Source organism: Leuciscus leuciscus, assembly GCF_965113295.1.
Source record: "Leuciscus leuciscus genome assembly, chromosome: 17".
NCBI lineage: Eukaryota > Metazoa > Chordata > Actinopteri > Cypriniformes > Leuciscidae > Leuciscus > Leuciscus leuciscus.
The window spans coordinates 23,822,339-23,844,584 of NC_138741.1; the positions used below are offsets into that span (position 1 = coordinate 23,822,339).

At 35.8% G+C, this 22,246-nt stretch overlaps 1 protein-coding gene across 2 annotated transcripts; it reads left to right on the forward strand.

Moving 5' to 3' along the window:
* The first annotated feature begins 1,000 nt into the window (after positions 1-1,000).
* ros1 (c-ros oncogene 1, receptor tyrosine kinase) lies at positions 1,001-20,835 on the forward strand. 2 transcript variants are annotated; one of them, XM_082143056.1, is made up of 28 exons: positions 1,002-4,242; positions 4,343-4,388; positions 4,501-4,649; positions 5,350-5,485; positions 5,568-5,772; positions 6,443-6,519; positions 7,312-7,437; positions 9,378-9,562; positions 10,026-10,123; positions 10,630-11,135; positions 11,310-11,513; positions 11,593-11,703; positions 13,824-13,999; positions 14,123-14,317; positions 15,145-15,245; positions 15,385-15,599; positions 15,684-15,856; positions 15,997-16,153; positions 16,310-16,402; positions 17,796-17,925; positions 18,013-18,178; positions 18,303-18,367; positions 18,959-19,088; positions 19,165-19,262; positions 19,459-19,662; positions 19,748-19,882; positions 20,019-20,179; positions 20,340-20,835. In XM_082143056.1, the coding sequence occupies exons 1-28, from the start codon at positions 4,114-4,116 to the stop codon at positions 20,492-20,494; spliced, it is 4,326 nt and encodes a 1,441-aa protein (XP_081999182.1). In that variant the 5' UTR covers positions 1,002-4,113; the 3' UTR covers positions 20,495-20,835. The 2 variants fall into 2 exon arrangements, with proteins under 2 accessions (XP_081999181.1, XP_081999182.1); XM_082143055.1 differs by having other exon boundaries at positions 1,001-4,242; positions 15,385-15,856.
* Positions 20,836-22,246: the final 1,411 nt, after the last annotated feature.

The window sequence follows — 22,246 nt, forward strand, 5'->3', positions numbered from 1 at the left end:
CAAGCAGACAGATTAACACAGCTCTGTAAATTAAAAAGCTCTCGGGAGGGATTTGGAGTGAATGGAGAATGCCTTGAACTATTTTTATACACGTGCACATTCACATCTGCCCTTATAGGGGAACTGAGACACAGCTGGACACAATATTTTACTAACCAAGAGATTGCAAAATAAGCATTTCTTCATTATTATATTGCTCTACTTATTGCTTACTTTTAATCAGTTGCAGTAAGATGTTTGTCAAAGCACCGCGAGTCCTATTCTAGAGATTTTCTTCGACCGCTTGTTGGATGTTGCAAACAAGGGTCTCCCAGAATAAACTTCCTTTGTTCCCACAAATCCTCCGCACTCTAAATAAAACTTGCACAGCGATCTTAGCATGGTTGTGGTGGGCTGATCCTGGGAGAATCCCCCCTAACCAAACTTTCACTGCAGTCCCGCGGCTCATGCAAACACTCCCAGTCTTACGTGTTATAGCAGGTGTGAGGGATTTTCAAACATTTGCAGAAGCATGACAGACCTAGCGTTAAACGTGTTTAGAAAATGACCTCACGGGTGCTTGATTACAACAACTTCCGTAAAAGTATATGCTGCCAGTACATTTTTGTTACATCAAAATATGATATGGATGGCCTGTCAAAAAGCAGGGCCCTGTGATGATAGGAATGTATAGTATACACTTCTCATGTGCCACTCATTAAAAATGTTTCCCCAGGCCTCATGAATTTCAGTAACAGTATGGAATGAGTGTCATGCTGAAGGGATTGGCCTCGGCTCAGAGTAAATCCAGATTATTAATCCATTGATTCTCGGTCTGGACAGTGCTGTCGTCGTCCTGTCTTGGATTGTGTGTGTATATATATATATAGTTTAGAGTCAGTATATATATATATATATTTTAAGAAACTATACTTTTATTAAGCATGGTCACATTAAATAAATCAAAAGTGACAGTAAAAGATTTCTATTTTAAATAAATGCTGATCTTTTGAACTTTCTATTCATCAAATAATCCTGAAAAAAAGTGTATCATATTTTCCACAGAAATATTCATCAGTTTTCAATATTGATAATAATTAGAAATGTTTCTTGAGCAGTAAATCGGGATATTACAATAATTTCTGAAAATTCAGCTTTGATCACAGGAATAAATTACATTTTGAAATATATTTCAGTAAAACAGCTATTTTAAATTGTAATATTTTACAAAATTACTGTTTTACTGTATTTTATTAAATAAACGCAACCTTTTTGTGAGCATAAGAGACTTCTTTCAAAACATCAAGAAATCTTATATATATTGAAGTTAACGTGAAACAGCATTCACAACCTACATCACTTTCATAATTCAATATGTTTATGAAAATATGTGTGGAACTTGATTTTATCCATACATTGGGAATTGATTGGATTATAAAAAGTAGGTCTTACATAAAATTAAGTCGAATATGACTGCAAGTTTGACTATTGTGGACAATTAAACTGCATTCATGAAAAATATTTTATTTTATTGTACTATAGGTGACATCAGTTAAAAAAGAAAGACTGTATTAAAAGGTATAGGGTCAATTCTTATTGACTTATCATGCTCAGCTACTGTACGTACATCTATATGCATAAATCTTACCTGTAATTGACATCAATTGTTTCATAAATGGCATTTACTGATATAGCATAATTGGGGTCTCAAATACCAAGCAAATAATACATCATAGTAACTCTAACTCTAATATTCATGCTCTGCTCTTTTGATCTGCCCGTGTGATATTTTAGGCCTGGCGAGGAGACAACTTGGACAAAGACAGTGGAAAAACATTTCTGCTATTTATAAGGTCTGATTAAGGTTCAGAGCTTCTCATGTGATAAAAACATAAACAAGTACATCTAGTTCATTGTCACATCACAGGGTCAGTCGCAGGGGGCTTTGTGGATTTAAAGAGCAGTCCCTTCTCGACGGGACCGGCAGCTTAATTAGACACATCACTGAAAGTCCTCTTGTTTTCAGACATTGGTCCTCCTGCCTCATGCATGTTTTGCATGCTGCATGCATGCATTAACCCACAAAAGGCAAATGATCAAAACCACTATCTCTACTTTATAATCAACATGAAGGGAGTCCTGGTCCTCAGAAAATGTCAGCTTGTTTTTAAAGGTTATATAAGCAAATCTCTTTTGTAAACAAGGAGCGTTTTTGAATCGTTAATGTTCTGTAAAATGGAGCTTGAGAATAATTTGTAAAGGGAAAGTTTACTCAAAAATGAGGGACATAAAAGAAGAGATTATTATTGAGTTTTTTTGTCCATATATGTCAAAGGAAGTCAATGATGACCAGAACTGATTGGTTACCAGCATTCTTCAAAATATCTTCTTTTGTGTTTCGCAGAAGAAAAAAAAAGTCAGGTTTGGAATGCCATAAGGGGAAAATTATGGCAGAAGTTATTTGGGTGCGCTTTCCCTTTAAACCCCACAAACTGAGGCTTCATCTGATATCGCATATATCTTGGTACTTATTTTGAATAAGTACTTCGCAACCACTAAAAAAGTGTGTAAAAAGAATGTGAATACTACATCTGCCATTATCATGTGGCCTACCAGTGTCAGTTGCATCGCTTCACTGCCATTCACAAATCCTCTCCCATGGCCTCATGGGATAGTAAAGAGTCCATATGCACAATTCAGAATCTCGCAAGAAGTAGTAGGCCTAGGTCATCCGGGTACTTTTTGCCTACTCTTTTACGAGTACAGTGAATTCAGACTTACTTCTTTTGTCTTAGACTTTTTTCCGCCTATACGTATGCGATTTTGGAAGAAAAAGTGTAAAAAAAATTATAAAACAAATGATATCATCAATAAGTCATGACAACAAATGTTTTTACATTGCTTTAAATCTTCAAAATAAGTTAAGCAGTTTTCAACTTTTTATAAGTTATACAAGATTCAACACATTTTTTAAGTCAGTTTAATGTAATTTAAGTTGAAATGACCTACATCCAAGTTGATTGTACTTAAAAATTTAAGGCAACAACTTTTTTTTTACAGTGTAGATCAGAGAGAATTTTTTTCTTATTTATCACCATTCTGAATGAGACTAGGAATATATATTTACAAAAAAATGATATATGTGTTGTTGGGACACAGGAAAAGACTGTATTATCAGCATGTGTGGTGTTTACAAGAAATGTACTGAGAAACTGACTTATGTATGTAAGCTTTAGAAAACCACTAGAACAAGGGGTACTACTAGAAATGATACTGTAAAGATTGATAAATATGTCTTATCGTGCATACAATGTATAAAAATACACATGATATCTCTGACTTTAGCTAAAGCAAAGGTTTTGTGAAGTATCGCCACCTAGAGGGGAATTCAGGTAAAACAAGCATTAGCTGAATGAAAAACATGCTGTTTGATACCACTGAAAATCATTTAAACCAGTTTAGTTTGTAAATATCATACTGTAAATGTGATTTTTTTGTCTTATTTTCAGCATTATGTGACAGATGATGTCGATAGCGCTAGTAAACCCAATGCTTTAAGCTGAATGAACCTCATGCTGTAGAGTAAACCTGGTTCAGTACATTACTATTCTCAATCTATACTTGTATAAGTGGTTCTATACATTATCTTAGATATGGTAAATCTGGCACTAAATACCTTTAACTGCAACAGTGAGTAAGGCACCTAGTGTACTTTGTTATTGATAAAATTCACACTTTTCCTTCATTTGGAACCGATAGCAATTACACTTTAACCATTAAATAAACACTTCCTTGAATCCATCTTCAACAACTGTAAAGATAAGAACTTCTATACTTTACAGCCAAGTGACCTTCAGTCTGCTTAATCTGTCTGCATGGTTATCCGCCAATGATATATGACACATACTTTGACGGTATTCTTACGAAACACCTGTTTCTGTCTGCTTAGACACACCTGTGCCACACGGACCAGGTGACCACAGACTTGGAGGGACTGTTAAAGGGCCAGCGTCCAGCCATGATTGCGTGTTACTGATCGATATTTTAGGTTTTGGGAATATCCCTACAGTCATGTGAACATTTAAGCTGTAGCTCCAGGGTGTGTTTTGATTCCAGAAGTTCGGTGCATGTGAAATGGAAAAGATTTGTGGCAAAAGGAAGGAAATTACAGGTTTAAAGTTTGTTTCAGCACTATTTCTGCTTATTTGTCTCAGAGCCTCATCATGTGATGAATGGCTTCTTGATGCCTCAGTTCACCCCATGGTAAGATTCTTAAGATTTGTTCATCTGTAGTCTGGAACAGTATTGATTTTTTCCCCCCCTCAATTTACTTGAGCTAATGTCTGAAATATTGTAATTGTAGACAGCCAGAAGTGGCTTCAAACAGTGTACGGATGCCATTTGCCAAAGTGAGTAGGACTACAGCCAAGGTTTTGTAATCAATTTACAACTTATTTGCTTCTTTCACTTCGGTTTCTGCTTACTTGTTGGTTTACAAACATTTACAATCTTCCTGTCCAGATGTTGTGTGTCAGCTCGCAGCACCTTATTCAACCTGGATTGGATCTCATAACATAACTATGAGCTGGGAGTCCCTGAATCAGTCTGATGTGGTGTATATTCTTCAGTGGACCGGTCCTAGTCTGTCTGGGATTTGGGCACAAGCAGAGGTACTGAATGATTTTATGTTTATATTTGTAATAATATTGATGACTAATAATTATTTGTTGCATTTGTACATCATACATTATTATTGAGTGAAATACATACAGCATCATGCATTTGGCATATTCAGGTTATATTTCATTTTAAAAATCAAAAAAAAAAACAAACAACATATTTTTGCATCTATAAAGGCTATTTTATGACCATTAAGATATTTTGCATTGTGACATTATTTCAATGACAACTTCTCCCAAATCTGCCCTACTCTGTTCATAAACAATGATTAACATGATTTTTTTAAATCATTAAAATGAGCTTAAATTCAATTCAGTATAAAGATATTAATGTGATGTATAATTTTTTTTTATATATAGTTAGATTTGTATAATTTCTCTTATGCTCACTAAGTCTACACTATAAAAAAAGTTGCTGCCTTAAATTTTTTTAAGTACACTCAACTCAGATGTGTAGGTCATTTCAACTTAAATTACATTAAACTGACTTTAAAAAAATTGTTGAATCTAGTTAAACTTATAAATTGTTTTGAAAATTGCTTAACTTATTTTGATGAGTTAAAGCAATGTAAAAACATGTTGTCATATCTTATTGATCAAAACTTGGCATGAAATATCACCGGTACATTTCTTTACAGTTTGTTTGCATAAGATTAATCATTTTGGCAATGCTTTGTTTTTTTCCTCATAGAATGTTACAGAATCGACATACACCGTCAAACAGTTGGAACCTTTTACCTACTATAAGTTCAGGGTTTGGGCCGTGACAGCAGAAATACACGCGTGTTCTCCAGCAAGCCCTCGGTACCAAACAAAACCTTTTGGACGTAGGTTAAATCAACAATTGATCAACAGTCTTCTTGCATTATGTTTCAAAATCAGTTGTTTAAAATGTTTCTCTTCCAAAAGTGCCCTCCAGCCCGTCCATTGAGAGTATTGAGAGCGTGTCTGGACAGAGTGTGGAGGTTCGCTGGTCTCTACCTGAGAAACCAGGAGGACCCATCTTGGGCTTCAACCTCAATCTCACATCCAATGAACACGTCATCAGTGACGCAACAGGAGGAAATGTATTCTTCAACACGTTCTACCCAACGATCCACAACACTACATATAGGTAGTGTGCATACACAGTCTCCTCATTTTTATAGTTATGCATTTTAAACTTTAATGCAACATAGAATGCAATATATAATGCGTTTAAAGGGTTAGTTCACCCAGCCATGGAAATTCTGTTATTAATTACTCACCCTCATGTCGTTCCAAACCCATAAGACTTCGGTTCAAAATAATCTCCAAACGCGTGTTCTCAACTCACATCAACTGTTGTGTTGACTTGAGAGCAGACGTTGCTGTGTGAACGCACTAATAATTTGTAAATTATGTTGTTGTTGTTTTGCAAATAAAGCACTTGTGTCACTTCATGAAATTGTGGTTAAACCACTGGAGTCATATGGATTACTTTAATGAAGTCTTTGCTACCTTTCTGGGGCTTGGAAGTGGTAATTGCGTAGCTGTCAACGGAGGGACAGAAAGCTCTCAGATTTCATTAAAAAGATCTTCCTTTGTGTTCTGAAGATGAACGAATGTCTTACGGGTTCGGAACAACAAGAGGGTGAGAATTTTTGGGTGAACTATATCCCTTTTGGTAGGCCTATACATTTTTACATTTCTGTGCACCCTTGGGATTCCAAACCATGGGCTTGGTATTACTTGCACTATGCAGTTTGATGTTATTATTTTTTGTTGATATAAAATCATGCTTGTACTTACTATGTCTTACACAGGATCTCAATAGCTGCTGTAAATCAAGAGGGCCAGGGTTCAGTTGCTGAAGGCAGCATAACAACACCAGCACAAGTTGGTTAGTTAAAGTTCACAGTGAAACTTTCCTGCAAAGATGACCCTAATTTTGCCAAGTATAGGATGCTTTCTTGGATAAAAAATAATAAATAAAAAAAGGGTCCTTGAGCAACATTACTTTTGCTAAAATTGTAAATGAATAATAAACATTTTCTATTCTAAAATATTTATTGATATTTTTATTTCTGCAGTTTCTTGTATTATAGTCTATACAATTTGGTGATTTAAAAAAATTATAATTCATATAATAATAATACATTATAATAAAGTATTATTTCACTGTAAATATACATTACCGTTCAAAAGTTTGGGGACTGTGCGTTTTAAAAAAATTAATTAATACTTTTAATCAATAAATTGATCAAAAGTGACAGTAGAGACCATTTATAACGTTACGAAAGATTTCTGTTTCAAATACATCTTTTGAACTTTCTAATCAACAAAGGATTTTGAAAAATCCGGTTTCCACAACTTTTTTTATTTATTTTTGATGTATTTGAGCTCTGAACCTCCGTCTTCGTGCACTTTATACAACACTAGTTGTGACACTTTCAAAAGTAAAAAAAAAACAAAAAAACTTTTACATATTTGCACCCACGTTGAAAAAGCATATCAATTTCCTTTAAACCAAATTTAAAATCTGAGGATGTTAATCCAAGAATTACTTGGCGAAATCATGGAAAGCTTCATGCAGCCGAAATACTTCAACTCTTCTGCTAATGTTTCTCAATGCATTGTGTTTGCAATGACTTGAAATAAACAATCTTATCACTTCATCTGTGATGCTTTTCAGAGCAGAATGGAGACCGCTGGGTCTTTGCGTCCAGGTGGAACTCTTTAAGGATGAGAGAAGAGGATGCAGATTTCTTCACTACAGCGCTGTGTCTCTCAGATAGTTTAATCCAGAGCAATATCACAGGTCCATTCCTCTGCATATCATTACATTTTTAACATCTCCACCATACAGGAGTGCCCATAGAAAAGAAGAATCACAAATGAGAGTATATACTTCAATATCTCAGTTGTTTCTCATAGACAGTAAGAAGATACTGACAAAGAACCAAGTAAACTAAAGTGTGTCCCATTTTACAAAATACCAGATTATCTGAGTTATGCTACACACAATATTTTTAGGTCTATACTTTATCAACAATTACCTGCATGTTTATTTATTATAATGTTTTAAGAGGAACATTGATACATAGTTGATGTTTAAATTTAAAGTAACTTAGCTTTGGAAAAGCAACCTTTAAAGGTACACTGTATAGTTTTTTAAGTATTTTATTAGCTAAAATCAATGTCTTTATTCATAAATTTGTCATCATTGGTGTAAAATTACCTCTGCCAATGATCTGACTTATCCTCGTAAGCGAAGAATTTCTTATCTTTATTTACATTGGACGGGTAAGTCCAAGGAGGCTTCCATGTTGTTCCGCCATTTTGAAAAACTATAATAGCAGAGAGGGACAAAAAGTACTAGCCTACCTCAACTTGTTTCCGTTCAGAGCCAGCGTCACGTGACTAAAACCGCCTGAAACGGACAAGGAGATCAGTGAGAGGTGCTTGTCACTGCCCCGGCAAATTTGAAAGGTTGCACTGCACGGTACTTCATAATGCAGGTTCATACTTATGCCGAGCCACAGGAGAAGGAATCCTCGTCGCCAAAAAAGTGACGTCCTCTCCCTACCGTTGAATCACCTGATGATGATGATATCTAACAATGCACATACATCGAAAAATAAACGAATAAAGAATGTATCACTACTAATTAGCATAGTTCATGCTTTTTACAGTCTGTGATTCATACTGTAACATTCATTTGTTCGTTTTGTGTCAAGTTGCAGTTTGTTTGAAATAACGAACCTCATCACCTTAAAGGGATACTTTACCGTTTTTTCATATTAAACTATGTTATTCCCTTAACTAAGACGAGTTGATACATACCTCTCTCGTCTCAGTGCGTGCACTAAATCCCTCTGTCTTGCGGCGAAACTTTGTTAGCCCAGTTCATTTAATATGGGCCAAGCAGAGAAGCTACCAAACACCTCCACGTTTTCCCTATTTAAATACAGTTACTCGCGAAGTGTAACTCGACCTAGGACGGTGACACAAAACAAAACGTTGCGCTTTTCTAAGCGTGTAAAATGGATAACTATTTTGTATGGCGGAATACCATAGCAAGTGCTTGTAAGCACTTCGACTTGGCGCAGTAATATCTTCACTCGTGGAAAAATCCTCTCACCGGCCCCCGCTCCCTCTAGTGAAGATATTACTGCGCCAAGTCGAAGTGCTTACAAGCACTTGCTATGGTATTCCGCCATACAAAATAGTTATCCATTTTACACGCTTAGAAAAGCGCAACGTTTTGTTTTGTGTCACCGTCCTAGGTCGAGTTACACTTCGCGAGTAACTGTATTTAAATAGGGAAAACGTGGAGGTGTTTGGTAGCTTCTCTGCTTGGCCCATATTAAATGAACTGGGCTAACAAAGTTTCGCCGCAAGACAGAGGGATTTAGTGCACGCACTGAGACGAGAGAGGTATGTATCAACTCGTCTTAGTTAAGGGAATAACATAGTTTAATATGAAAAAACGGTAAAGTATCCCTTTAAAGAAAACTCGATGAAGTGCTATTGGAAGACATGTTGTCATAGCTTCTTGGTACATAACGGCTACCGTAGTTGCAACTACGCTAGAGAGCACTATTCGTTTGAATGCTAAATACAATTTCACCGCTAGATGGGAGAAATTCCTACACAGTGTACCTTTAAGCAATAAGAAATTCCTTTAGATGTAGATGGTCCTTGCTTTCTGGCCTCTCACTTATTTTCTTTTTCTTTTTTTTCTTTTTTTTTGTACAGGGGTGGCAGTGCACTACAGTTCCAACCATGTCTACTTCTCTGAAGGGACTCGTATCTGGTCGAAAGGGGCTGGAAATCTGACTGACCACTCAGATCTCAAACTTCTGCACTCTGCCCCGCTGGAGGTCACAGCACTGACTGTAGACTGGCTTTATCAGAGGATTTACTATGTTTCCAGTGCAAGGGTGTGTATTTATTGTTAATTAGGGAATAGATGATGATTTAGACAACTTTAAATTGTACTTTCAAATCATTTGTTTTTGTACCAAATACTTAATATCAGCACATTAAAAACAATATTTAAATATTCTGGAACTCCTTGCCCTATATACTTCCATTGTAATTACATTTATGTAAACAATTTACTATGTTTCTAGTTGTAGGGTATGCATTTACCTTAATTAGGGACTAAAATTACAACTTTAAAGATGAAATATTATATGTTTTTGTTCTGAATAATTAATATGAGCACTTTAAAAACAATCTACCCCATAGACTCCCATTGTGCATTATAATTTGCACATAGTGTGTTTTTACCGGCTAATATGACCATTTAGACATCTTTAAAGAACTAGTGAATTAGTTTGAAATTGGAATTTTATTTAAATGCTGTCATCATACTTTATTTCCCACAAATTTCAAATGCAGGTCTACTATTGTGGATTGGATGACTGTTCCTTTCCAGTGGATATAAATCTCAACCTTTCCAGTGACATTGTAAATATAATTGCAGATCCGTATAATGGGTGAGAATCACAAACATTATTAAAAATATACTGTTTGGTTAAGCTTGCATGTAAATCAATTTCTCTGCTTAACATAAAGCTATACAACATTGTATAAACTCTCTGCATAACAGTATTTTTGTATCATATCCATTAGAGACAAGATTTTAGTTTTAATATTTTGTTGGTTTTATAGGAATAGTTCACCCAAAAATGAAAATGCAGTCATCATTTACTCACCCTCAGGTTGTTCCAAGCCTGTATGAAGGTCTTTCTTCTGTTGAACACAAAAGAAGATATTTTGAAGAAATATTTTTTTCCATACAATGGAAGTCAATGGGGCCCATCAACTGTTTGGTTACCCATTTTATTCAAAATATCTTATTTTGTGTTCAGCAGAAGAAAGAAACTCATACAGTTTTGGAACAACTTGAGGGTGAGTAAATGATGACATAATTTACATTTTTGGGTGAACTATCCCTTTAAGTAAAGAGTAATTTAATAAAATTGAAAACTTGTATTGTCAGATGGCTGTTCTTGCTGCTGAGCAGTGGAATATACCGTTGCCCTCTTCCAGACGCCTCTGGCCAACAACATGAGATAAGTCGCATCGTAAAAACACATTCGGTCTCCAACTTTGTGGTCAGTTTCCCCAATAAGAAACTGGTTTATCACGACAAAAGTGATCAAACGCTCAACGCCACATCTATGGATGGATTATTCCCCATTACGCTGTACAAAAACATTAACTTTGAAGCAAACAGCATTGTTTATGAGGATGATTTCTTCATGCTCACCAATGGATATGCACTTTATAAACAAGTTGGCCAGAGTCAAGTGGCCACCTTCAATGAATTCACGATGGACTGTGATGTCATCCATAGTCAAAATTATGGATTTGGTAATCTCTGTGATTTCAGCGCATCTGCGCAACCTTATCCTGTGCCACGAAAGCCAAGACATCTACAAGTCCTGTTTGGATCAGATAAAGCCCATGTCTATTGGGATAAACCTGAAAATATGATTGGTGCAAGTGAGTGATACCAAGTTAATAGCACTATTGGGTTGTTGTTTTTTATTAGTAGGTGACTATTTTTTAAATATTTTTTATTCATTTATTAAAGCCAGGTTTATTGGTTTAGATTTCATTTTGCTAAACCATACAATTGCTGTTGTCCATTAAATAATTCAGTTTTGTTCCACTCAGGTCCATCTGCCTGGCAAAATTGGACTTATGCTATAAACTGCTCTATGAATGGTTTGGTCGTGATGAGATTTAGTGGACAAACTGGCACACATGTAACCGTCCCAGATCTGCAGAGCTCACAGCGGTACAGCGTCACAGTCAGGGCTTGGTCTCCTGCTGGATGCTCCAGATCAGTCTCATATGAGGGAACAACTCTTCAGCCTGGTGATTATATTGATGCACTTTATCATTTACTTTAATGTTTTTAAAATGACCACTACATAAAAGTCATCTTTGTTTTCAGCCGATGAGCTCCCATATATTGCTGCTGCGAGTGATGATGAAATATGGAAGCAAGATTTGGAGAGCATTGAATTAATGGAGCCAATAGTGTCTTATATTGGAGATGTGAAAGGTAAGAAACCAGAAAAAAATCATATATAGACCATAACAGTGGACCCAAAAGGTATTTGGACTCTTTTGAACAACTAAGTCACAGTTAAATTTTTTTAATTTTCACTGCATTAGATACAAAATATCAAACTATGTGGCACCTGTAAATAAATGATGCTAGAGCACCTCTCAGATCTAACTTCACTTTCTGAGGCACATTTTCCAATATTTTTTTACCTGTTGGTCCCACACAAGTGTCCTAGCAGAATAACCACAGGTTCATTATATTAACCATAAACGTTCCATAAACACATTACACATTCAGTAATGCAAGTTACCTTATCAGATTACTTTTTTCAAGTAACTAGTAAAGTAACTCATTACTTTTAAATTTACAAAAAAAAATCAGTTCAACCATATAAATAAGCAAAGATGACCTTATAAAGTAAAGAGTGCTGAGCTCTCTTCTCCTGCATCTTATTCTTCTGCAATCCAGATCAGCCGCACAACTAAAGGTTTTGTTCGAGCGTTCAATCACAATGAAACAATCAAAAGTAGTTTATTTTCTTTTTGTTTTTATTTATTTGCTGTGGGTCAGACGAGGGGCTATGGAGCCCCGGCCTAAAGGGACAAAAAATAGGAGATGGGAAGGAAACTTATCTTTTAATGCTTTTGCGTTCTCTCACAAATATTTTGTGTTCTCTAGCAAAGGTTTTGTGTTCCTCCGAGAAACTTTGCTATTGATTGCAAAACTTTTCATTTCTTTGCGAGCGAACTCAAAGTTTCTCGGGTGAACGCAACACGAAACTTTACTTAGAGATTGCAAAGACAGTGAAAAATGTTTTCTCCCATCTCATATTTTTTCCATCACCATGTCTCTTTAGGGGCTCCGTAAGGGTCTGACTGTTTAAAGGAAATTGAAAATGGAAAGGGGTGTTTGTAATGTTGTATTGTGCTGTTTTCTGTTTCTTCAAATAAAAACACTTAAAGTGATCCCAAATTACCTATTCTACCTGTTGTTGTTTTGTTTACATAGCAAGTAGCCTACATTATGAATATGATATGTGATCTCATTTAGAGCAATCCCATTTGGTAATATTAAAAATTGTGTATCTGGGTGATCCAATCCAATTTTGCTTTGAAACATTGGCACAAAAGTAAGATGGATGACCTTATCCTGGATAGAAATAATATGGGATTTCCAAATCCAGACAATTCTGATCCAGATTAAACTTTTTAACAACTGCGCCCTGGTGTGAAAGATCCTTTGTTGGGTTTTTATTTTATTTTTGTTTTTTAATATTATAAAACAAACAAGGCGTGAGCCCGGCCCAGGTTAGAAAAGCAATACACAAATGCTTTAGGGAGTTACTCAATTTTGTAATGCAATTTTAAAAGTAACTTTCCCCAACACTATCCATAAAGTTTGACAACAAAAAAATGTGTCCAAGACCTTTTGCCTTCTTTTTGATCAATATATTTAATGTTTCATATTTTGAAACCCTTTATGATATTTAAAAAAATACAGTAACATTGTGAAATATTAGCACAATTTAAAATAAATGTTTTCTATTTTAATATATTTAAAATGTAATTATGTAAAAAGTTACTTAAAATAAAAATCTTTGGTAACACTTTATTTTACAGTGTCATTGTTACATATGTTACATGTAATTATTGTAGTAATAACTATAAATTATGCATAATTACATGTAATTAACCCTAAACCAAACCCTCATCCTAATCCTAACCTAATCCTAATCCTAATCCATGTACTTACCATAGTATTAACAGTAAATTATGCATAATTACATGCAACTAACCCTCAACCAAACCCTAATCCTACCCTAACCCTAGAGTAAGTACATGTAGTTGCTTATTATCACTCAGTACTTAAATATATAATTACACTGTAATAATGACACCTTAAAATAAAGTGTAACCAAAAGTATTAATTTAAGCTAAGTTAAGCTTTTCAACAGTAGAGTTTTTATTTCAAATACATTCCACTTGTTTTTAAATATTTTAGTTATATAATGCAATAAAAAACAAACTATAGAACATCATTATGCATCCCATATTTCACAATGCAACTCCCTATAAAACAAGGTCAATAGCATGTTTTTCTTTTGTGATGAGCAGACATGGATTGGTATAGCTCCACAATCTACTGGACTAACAGTTCGGGACACATTAACTGGATTGAACTGGGTAATCAGTCTCTGAGTGTGATGACAATGCCATCGCCCATGAATGCTGAAGCGCTGGCCTTTGACTGGCTGGGACAGTATCTATACTGGAGCTGCAACTCAAATCAGGTATGCTTTTAAATTAAGTCGTGCTTGAATAAGTGAAATATTGAAGACATGATGTACAGAAGCTACTAATCCTTTATTGGTTTTATATGAACTAATTGTGAGCCATCTTGCATCTCTTATCAGATATGCCGAGGGTCTCCTGCATCTGGTCATGGGGTCGAGATATTTCTTCAAGCAGAGCAGAAGATTCTCGGTTTGGTGATTGATTCATTGAATGCTGCCATCTACTGGACCACTGAAACATCAGTAGAAGGCTGTAGACTGGATGGAGAAGACTACCAGCTCCTGGATAAACTGAGTGTGTTCTCGGGGAAGGAGGTGAGGACCTAATATACACTGCTAATACACTACCATTCAAAAGTTTAGGGTCTGTAAGATTTGTATTGTTTTTTTAGAAGACTATTATTCTTACCGGGATATAGTGAAACTATATAATAGTAAACAAACAAATAATATTGTGAAATATTATTACAATTGAAAAATAACTGGTATCTATTTCAAAAAGTTATTTATTCCTGTGATGGCAAAATTTTATTTTCAGCATCATTACTCCTTCATGATCCTTCAGAAATCATTCTAATATGCTGATTTGCTGCATTTCTTCTTATTATCAATGTTGAAAACAGTTGTGCTGATTAATATTTCTGTGGAAACCATGAAACAGTTTCTTCTGGATTCTTTGATGAATAGAAAGTTCGGTTACACTTTATTTTAAGGTGTCTTTGTTACACAGTATTTATACTGTAATATTAATGAACTACATGTACTTACTATAGGGTTAGGATTAGGGTTTGGTTTAGGGTTAGTTGTATGTAATTATGCATAATATACTGTTATTACTTTAGTAACTACATGTAACATATGTAACAATGACACTGTAAAATAAAGTGTTACCGAAAGTTCAAAAGAACAGCATTTATTTTGAAATAGAAATCTTTTGTATTTAGTCGTTACTGTCTTTTTTTGATCAATTTAATGCATACTTGGTGAATAAAAGTAATAATTTCTTCTTCTTTTTATTAAAAACATACTGACCCCAAACTTTTGAACGATAGTGTACCCATTTCACATACACACCCTGTAGACTCTTGAGTCCAGCCTTAGCGAAAAGTTTTATTTCACAGACGAAAATCTCTAAATTATAGGTCGCTGGTATCACTTTGAATGTGATCGAAGGAAATCTGTATTGGTTGGTACAGGACGGCTCCCTGTTGAATCTTTACAGAGTCAACGTCAGTCCTCTCAGGTTGGTACATATACAAATGTTGAACAGCTAGATCTCATTAATGAATGACCAATTTGGCTCATAATATAATTTTTTTTATTGAATAAATTGATTTTTTTAATGATTTGCATAAATTCGTCCATTTGTTGTAACTTTAAAGGACGCAGAAGTCTAAAGTGGTGGAATTTGCAAGATGGACCACATCTCAAATCTCATATCATCAAGTGGGCTCCTATAGCGGACGACTTGTTTGGTTGGATGAGAACAAACATCTCAGGATTCAGGAGTTGAACCAAAACAACAGTGTCCTGATGTCTTCCAGCAAAACACTGACAGCGTTTTCTGTTGTACAGCAAATGCTGAAACCTCTTCCAGGTCAGCACTCTGTTAACATATCATATGTCATTTTGCTGTATGTGATTATCATAATCATTTTGTGTCTTTGTGTTTGTATCCCAGATGGATTTGTTTCTCCTCCTGTAGTTATTCCACCTGCAGTTTCCAAAATTGTTCTTGAAGGGAATGACAATTTTTTTCAGATACACTGGGAACCCAGCAGTGTTGACTACGGGACAGTGATTTATTGTGTAGTGTCTAAGGAACTGTGGAAAAATGTGGAACAGCTTCAAAATGTACTACACCGAATTTTGTTTATTATTGTAAACTAGATATTGTAAATCCACCCTAAGTACTTTAAAAGAAAACAATGTTTTATGTGACCATGTTTTTGTGTAAAATGTATTGATGATGTGTTTCCAACACATTTCTGCAGAAATACCCCACCAGACATTGTCAACCTGTTAACACGTTTTACGAAACAGTCATAAACGTCACGCGATTCAAACCAGGAGCCAAATTTAACATCACCATAACACCCTTTTCATATTGGGGTAAAGGGGAATCAACACAAACAACTTTCATTACTCCAGGTAAGAATGCTCCATCATTGAATATATATATAAGGCAGATGATTAAGAAAAAAATACATTGCATACCTTCAAAATGTACTTTTTTGCTTTCTGTGTATTTTATTGTGCTATCTAATACAAAAAGGCATTTTAAATGCGCTGTGGTTGTCATCGCAGGTACTTCATTAGACGCTGACATGACGTTGATTATTGTGATCGTATCAGTCGCTGCTGGTTTTACACTGATTATTCTCATCGTCGCAGCAGTCAGTAAGTACACAAATGACACAATTCCCTTTTATAAAAGACTGTTTCATTCCTGTAAGACTGTTTCATCATTTCAGCCGGTTATTCCCGGCTGAAATAACTGGAAGAGAGGGCTACACTCTGAAAAAACAAAGGAAATTGCCAAGTCAAATCACCCTAATCTACATCTCTTCCCCTCCTTCCCCCATTCTTTCTCTCTCTCATGCTGAGATCACCAAAATTCACCCAAAAATCTATATGGTTTCATGTGAATAATTATACACCACTATACATGTCTGGTATCATTTGAAATTTCTCAGTGTGACTGGTACAATGGTCTCGTCTCCACAGAAGTAAACCAAAAGATAATAAAGTTTTTAAGAGTTTAGAGATATCTTGCTTACAGAGGAGGGTGGGGTCTTTCATTTGGCATCCTGCCCTCAAAAGGTGTAAACTCTGAATGCAAATTACCATTGTTAGCAAATGTTTCCATGTGAAAGAAGTTTCTGTCTCGATCTGAGTGCTTAAAGAAGTGCCACAAGAGGCTCGGCGATTTTATAGTTTAGCCTGTAAGGCATTATGAGCATTATGATTTTTTCTGATGTCAGGTTTGCATCTTTTCTCTTTATTTCAGAGCACTTTATGTTTTGTATTGATTATCTTTGAATTGATTATGTAATAGCATGATACATTAACCTGAGCATTAATAAATTGTTACGTTTGGATTTATTCAGACTTACTAAATGATTAACTTTAGTAGATTAATTTGTAATCCAGGGTTAAGTACATACTAGATCTCAGGTTAGATGGAGTATGGGATGACACATCTGGTGAGATTTTAGATTACTGACTAACTGCTTGACTTTAACTAAGTTTTTAGGCTAGATAAAAATGCTATTGAGGTATAGCAAGCATTGGAGCAGCATTATTTTAATGTACTAGCCCATAACCGTATTGTTTGGGCTCTAACTAAGTTGTACTGTACTGTAAGTTGTACTATAGGCGACTGTATGGGGGCTACATGGGTACGTTTTAACAATAGCAAGCGTGGGCAGCATTGTTAAATTGCTTTAGTTATAACCAAGTTATTGATCAGACTGGTGAGTTTGTGATCGTGGGGCCGCAAAAAATTAACGGCCGGTGTGAGGACCCTGTGCGACTTTGGTACCCGAGTGAACGGAGATAAGACTTAAATAGAATAATCAAATGTGCTGCTAAACTATATGACCAATAACCAATTGGCATTCCAACCTAAAAGACAGTACACGCAGTAAACATTCACCCACTTATCGGAAACTGTCGTTGGAACGATTGAGCAGGCATATCAAAATTAATGATAGAATATGAAAGTACAACATTTACTTCTGTTTTGATGTAGATCTGTGCAACATTTACTTCCCCTGCTGTTTTGATGTAGTTTGGCACAGACGCCGTAAGAAAAAGGATCATGGGACAGTTACACAAACTGGTGTGCACATCCATCCAGATGTGGAGTTGGAATATATTCGAGGTTTAGTTGGTCTTGGGAACGCCTGCTTTGCCATCAGGTACACACAACTAAAGCTTCATTTTAATATGATTTTGTTGCATCTAAAACCACAAAAGTGTGTTCATATTTAAACAACTTTCCCCAGTGCCAAACCTGCCCAGGGAGAGATAGAGTCACTTCCCGTGTTTCCTAGAGAATGTCTGAAGCTTCAGAGGTTGTTGGGTAGTGGTGCTTTTGGAGAAGTTTATGAAGGTGTTACAGTTGGCAACCAAATCACTGGAGTTGAGCCAGAGAGGAGAGTGGCTGTCAAGGTACATCTGGTTTAAACTGTTTAAATGTTCCACTTTAAATAACATATATATATACATGCATGCTGTTTCAGCAAAGAGCCTACCGATTGCAATCATGATGTCTGACAAATCAATCTCTTCACAGACACTGAGGAAAGACGCCAGCGACTATGAGAAAACAGAATTCTTAAAAGAAGCTCATTTGATGAGGTAAAAGAAAAGTTTGCTCATAGCATCACACTAAAAATATGATTATAATAGGATACAATGGTGAAAAACATGATGAGGACGAGGCACCCTGGCTTAGAGCAAATGGCAATGTTTTTGCTGATTCAGTGTTTTGGGAGAAAATAAAATCTACACGGGCGTTTTACCCAAGGGGCTCTGTTTTACTCTATTGATTGATTTACACTACTGTTCAAAATTTTGGGGTTGGTTTTGTAAGAAATCTCTTTTATGCTCACCAAGGCTGCATTTATTTTAGCAAAAATATAGTAAAATCAGTAATATTGTGAAATATTATTACAATTTAAAATATAACTGTTTTCTGTTTTAAAACGTATTTTTTTTTATTGATATCAAAGCTGAATTTTCAGCATCATTACTCCAGTCTTCAGCGTCACATGATCCTTCAGAAATCATTCTAATATGCTGATTTGAAGAAAAAAAATCATATTATTATCAATGTTGAAAAGTGTTGTTCAACTCAATATTGACCCAAAACCTTTTGAATGGTATTTTGTTTGTCCGATTATTTGGAGCACATTTATCATGCATGGTTTTGTGTTTGTGGCTCTCCAGCCAGTTTAATCATCCTAACATCCTGCGCTTGCTCGGAGTGTGTCTGCTAAACGAGCCACATTACCTCATCCTGGAGCTGATGGAAGGAGGAGACCTTCGATCTCACCTGAGAGGAGCTCGTCCTACCAATGTTAGGCTTTGCTTTCAAATATACTGTATGACATGCTTATTTACTGACAGCACTAACATGTTCTTATGTCTCATAGACCCACAAAGAGCTACTAAACCTCACCAGCCTTCTGGACGTCAGTTTGGATGCTGCCACTGGATGTGCTTATTTAGAAAGGATGCACTTTGTTCATAGGTAAAGATGTGCTCATATACTGCTATTGCATTGCTGGAGCACATGGTGCTCACAATGCCAAGGTCATGGGTTCAATTCCCAGAATGCATGAACACATACAATGTAGGCTACACTTTGAATGCAATGCAAGTCACTTTGGATGAAAGTGTCTGCCAAATGCATTTAAATGAAACTACATTCAATGGTTCGTGTACAGGGATATCGCCGCAAGGAACTGTTTAGTGTCAGTAAGAAGCTACACAGACCCAGAAAGGGTCGTTAAAATTGGAGACTTCGGATTGGCCCGTGATGTGTATAAGAACGACTACTACAGGAAGAAGGGTGAAGGTCTGCTTCCTGTTCGCTGGATGTCACCAGAGAGTTTAACCGATGGCATTTTCAATAAATATTCTGATGTCTGGTCAGTATCTTGAGTATTAATGTTGACTTATCTAGTAACATGCATATTCCAATAAATATGTTTTCCTATAATTTGCTTTTTCCAGGGCATTTGGTGTGCTCTTATGGGAGATTATGACTTTAGGAAAGCTTCCATATCCCACGTACACCAACCATGAAGTCTTAAGCTTTATCAGTACAGGTGGACGACTGCCTTCACCAGCAGGATGTCCACAGAGATTGTAAGTGTTATTAGTAGATGATTCGACAAAAACATGTTATAAATTGGTTGAATGCGAAGACAAAGATATGACGTGCTTTGAATGAATATGGTAAAAAGCAAAGATTACATTTCCATTTTATTACTGCTTTTTGTAGGTATAATCTGATGATGAGCTGTTGGAGTAAAGAACCGACTGAGAGGCCAAACTTCCAGTACCTTGAGGAAACCCTGAGTAAATTGAGAGATTATGAGGAGGTTAAAAGAGCAAACCAGAATGGAGCTGAAGGTCACGTTAACCAAGCCTACCAGGAAGACGGTGTGATTTTATATCAGTATAATTATCAATATAATCAAAAAATATTAGCTTTATTTCATCATATAAAAAGGAATAAATGAATCTGATTCATTTGTACATCTGAATCAGATGTGCACAGATTTGTGACTCATTACATGTACCTCTTGCTGATTTTCTCCAGAGGAGGAGGTCTGCACTGGTGTCGATGAAGATGAAGTTCTGGAAACTGGACTGTCTCCTGTGCTCAGCAACGAGGGACTGAATTACTTGATGTATCGAGCTGAGAGCCCAGACAGTGTGCGAACAGACACATCGACACCCACTGAAGATAGATAAGACTATAATTGCCAATGTGCTTTTGAAGTCACTGGCACCTCAAGTTTGCACAAAGACCTGTGAGCTGGACCTCACTTTTGTAATCTTCTTTCTTGTAAATATTGTATTATAATAAAATAATAAATATTGTATTGTTTAATGTATAATGTTGAATGATTAATAAAAAGATATAAATATTCTGCAAAACAGTTAGATCTGTATTCACTTAAAGAAATACCAGTACTTGAAATTTTGCAACTGATTAAATTGTTATCTGGTTAAATTATGCAAACAGGAAAATAATAGCAATGATAATTTTATGCATAATGTGTAAAGTGATTGAACAATAAAAAGGCATTATATCAACACTATAAAAAACAACTAGATTTGTATTTCCTAAAAAAAAAAAAAAAAAAAAAAAAACCTAGGCCTCTCACCTAGGCCTACTTGCAATTCTGCAACTTAAGAAACTTAAAGGTATAGCGGAGGATCTTTCCAAATTTTAGATAAGACCCGCCCTCTCCACTTTTTGAAAAGTATGATTGATTCACCAGAATGATTGACAATTAGGAGGACCAATAGTTTAGACTACCCACCAGGAAGTAAAACATCCTCCGCTATACCTTTAAGCAACTGGCAAAAACCCTGTTTTTTCATCCATCTGTCAATTTTGAGATTTAGGGCTGTTTGGATTTTCCTTAAAGCTACACTGTGTAATTTTTTTTTGTTGATTCTTAGCAAAAAACACTTAGTTCTTTCAAAAATATATGTGCTCATTAATGTATAATTACTTCTTTAAAGTAATAAAGTATTCTCGTAAGTTTATAATCTGCCATTGAAAGTACATACGGGTGAGGGGTTCGAATGCCGGTCGCCATGTTGCGGGTTCAATCTTGAAACTACATTAGCCAAAGAGGGACATACCTGTAAATTCAAGCTTCGCCTTTCACGCTTTACACTCAGTGACACAGAGACGAATGCGAGGGGGAGATTACTCGCGACTGCCGGCAGATTTGAAAGATTGCTGAAGATGGAGGATCACGCCTATTTTCGACGACATGTAGCAGAGTCGCCAAGGAAGCGAAAGAGATAATTAAAACGTCAACGCGACAGGCCAATCAGCAAGACCAAAGTCAATACTGGACTAACTTTTCCCAGATGGAAAGAGCTCATGAGGAGCAAAGATTTTAAAAACGGACGCCGAAGTTGCCTGCTTTCTTCTCGACAGGTAATTCTGCCTATTTGTGTAAATTCGAAGTTTTATAGTTGCTTGTCTAACCATAGCATGGTTGTGTATAACGCCAGAACGACCTCTAGTATAACCTGCGTTACTTTTCCTCGCGTCAATGGTGAAAAAGTATTGTTTACCTTGTAACATAAATCTGTGCTGCGACGGATCACAGGTGATAGTTTTAAAGGCGCAATTGGACGAAGTCGAACTGGAAGACATGTTAATCTTGGAATAATACGGCCACCGTAGGAGTTAAAACGCCCTCGAAATTGAAAGGAACAGAAACTAATATTCACTGGGTAGTCATATACAATTTCACCGCTAGATGGGGGAAAATATCACACAGTGTAGCTTTAAGCGTTTTTTCAGACCAAGAAAACATCCAAAATACACTTTTAAGACCCTCTCACCTTTGACTAATTTGTCAACCCCCCCCAAAAAAACAAGAATTTTGAACCTGGCTTTTGTTCTAGAAATGTATGCAAATTAGTGCATATTTAATTAGATTTCTCATTTGCATATTTAAACATTTCCGAAAACTT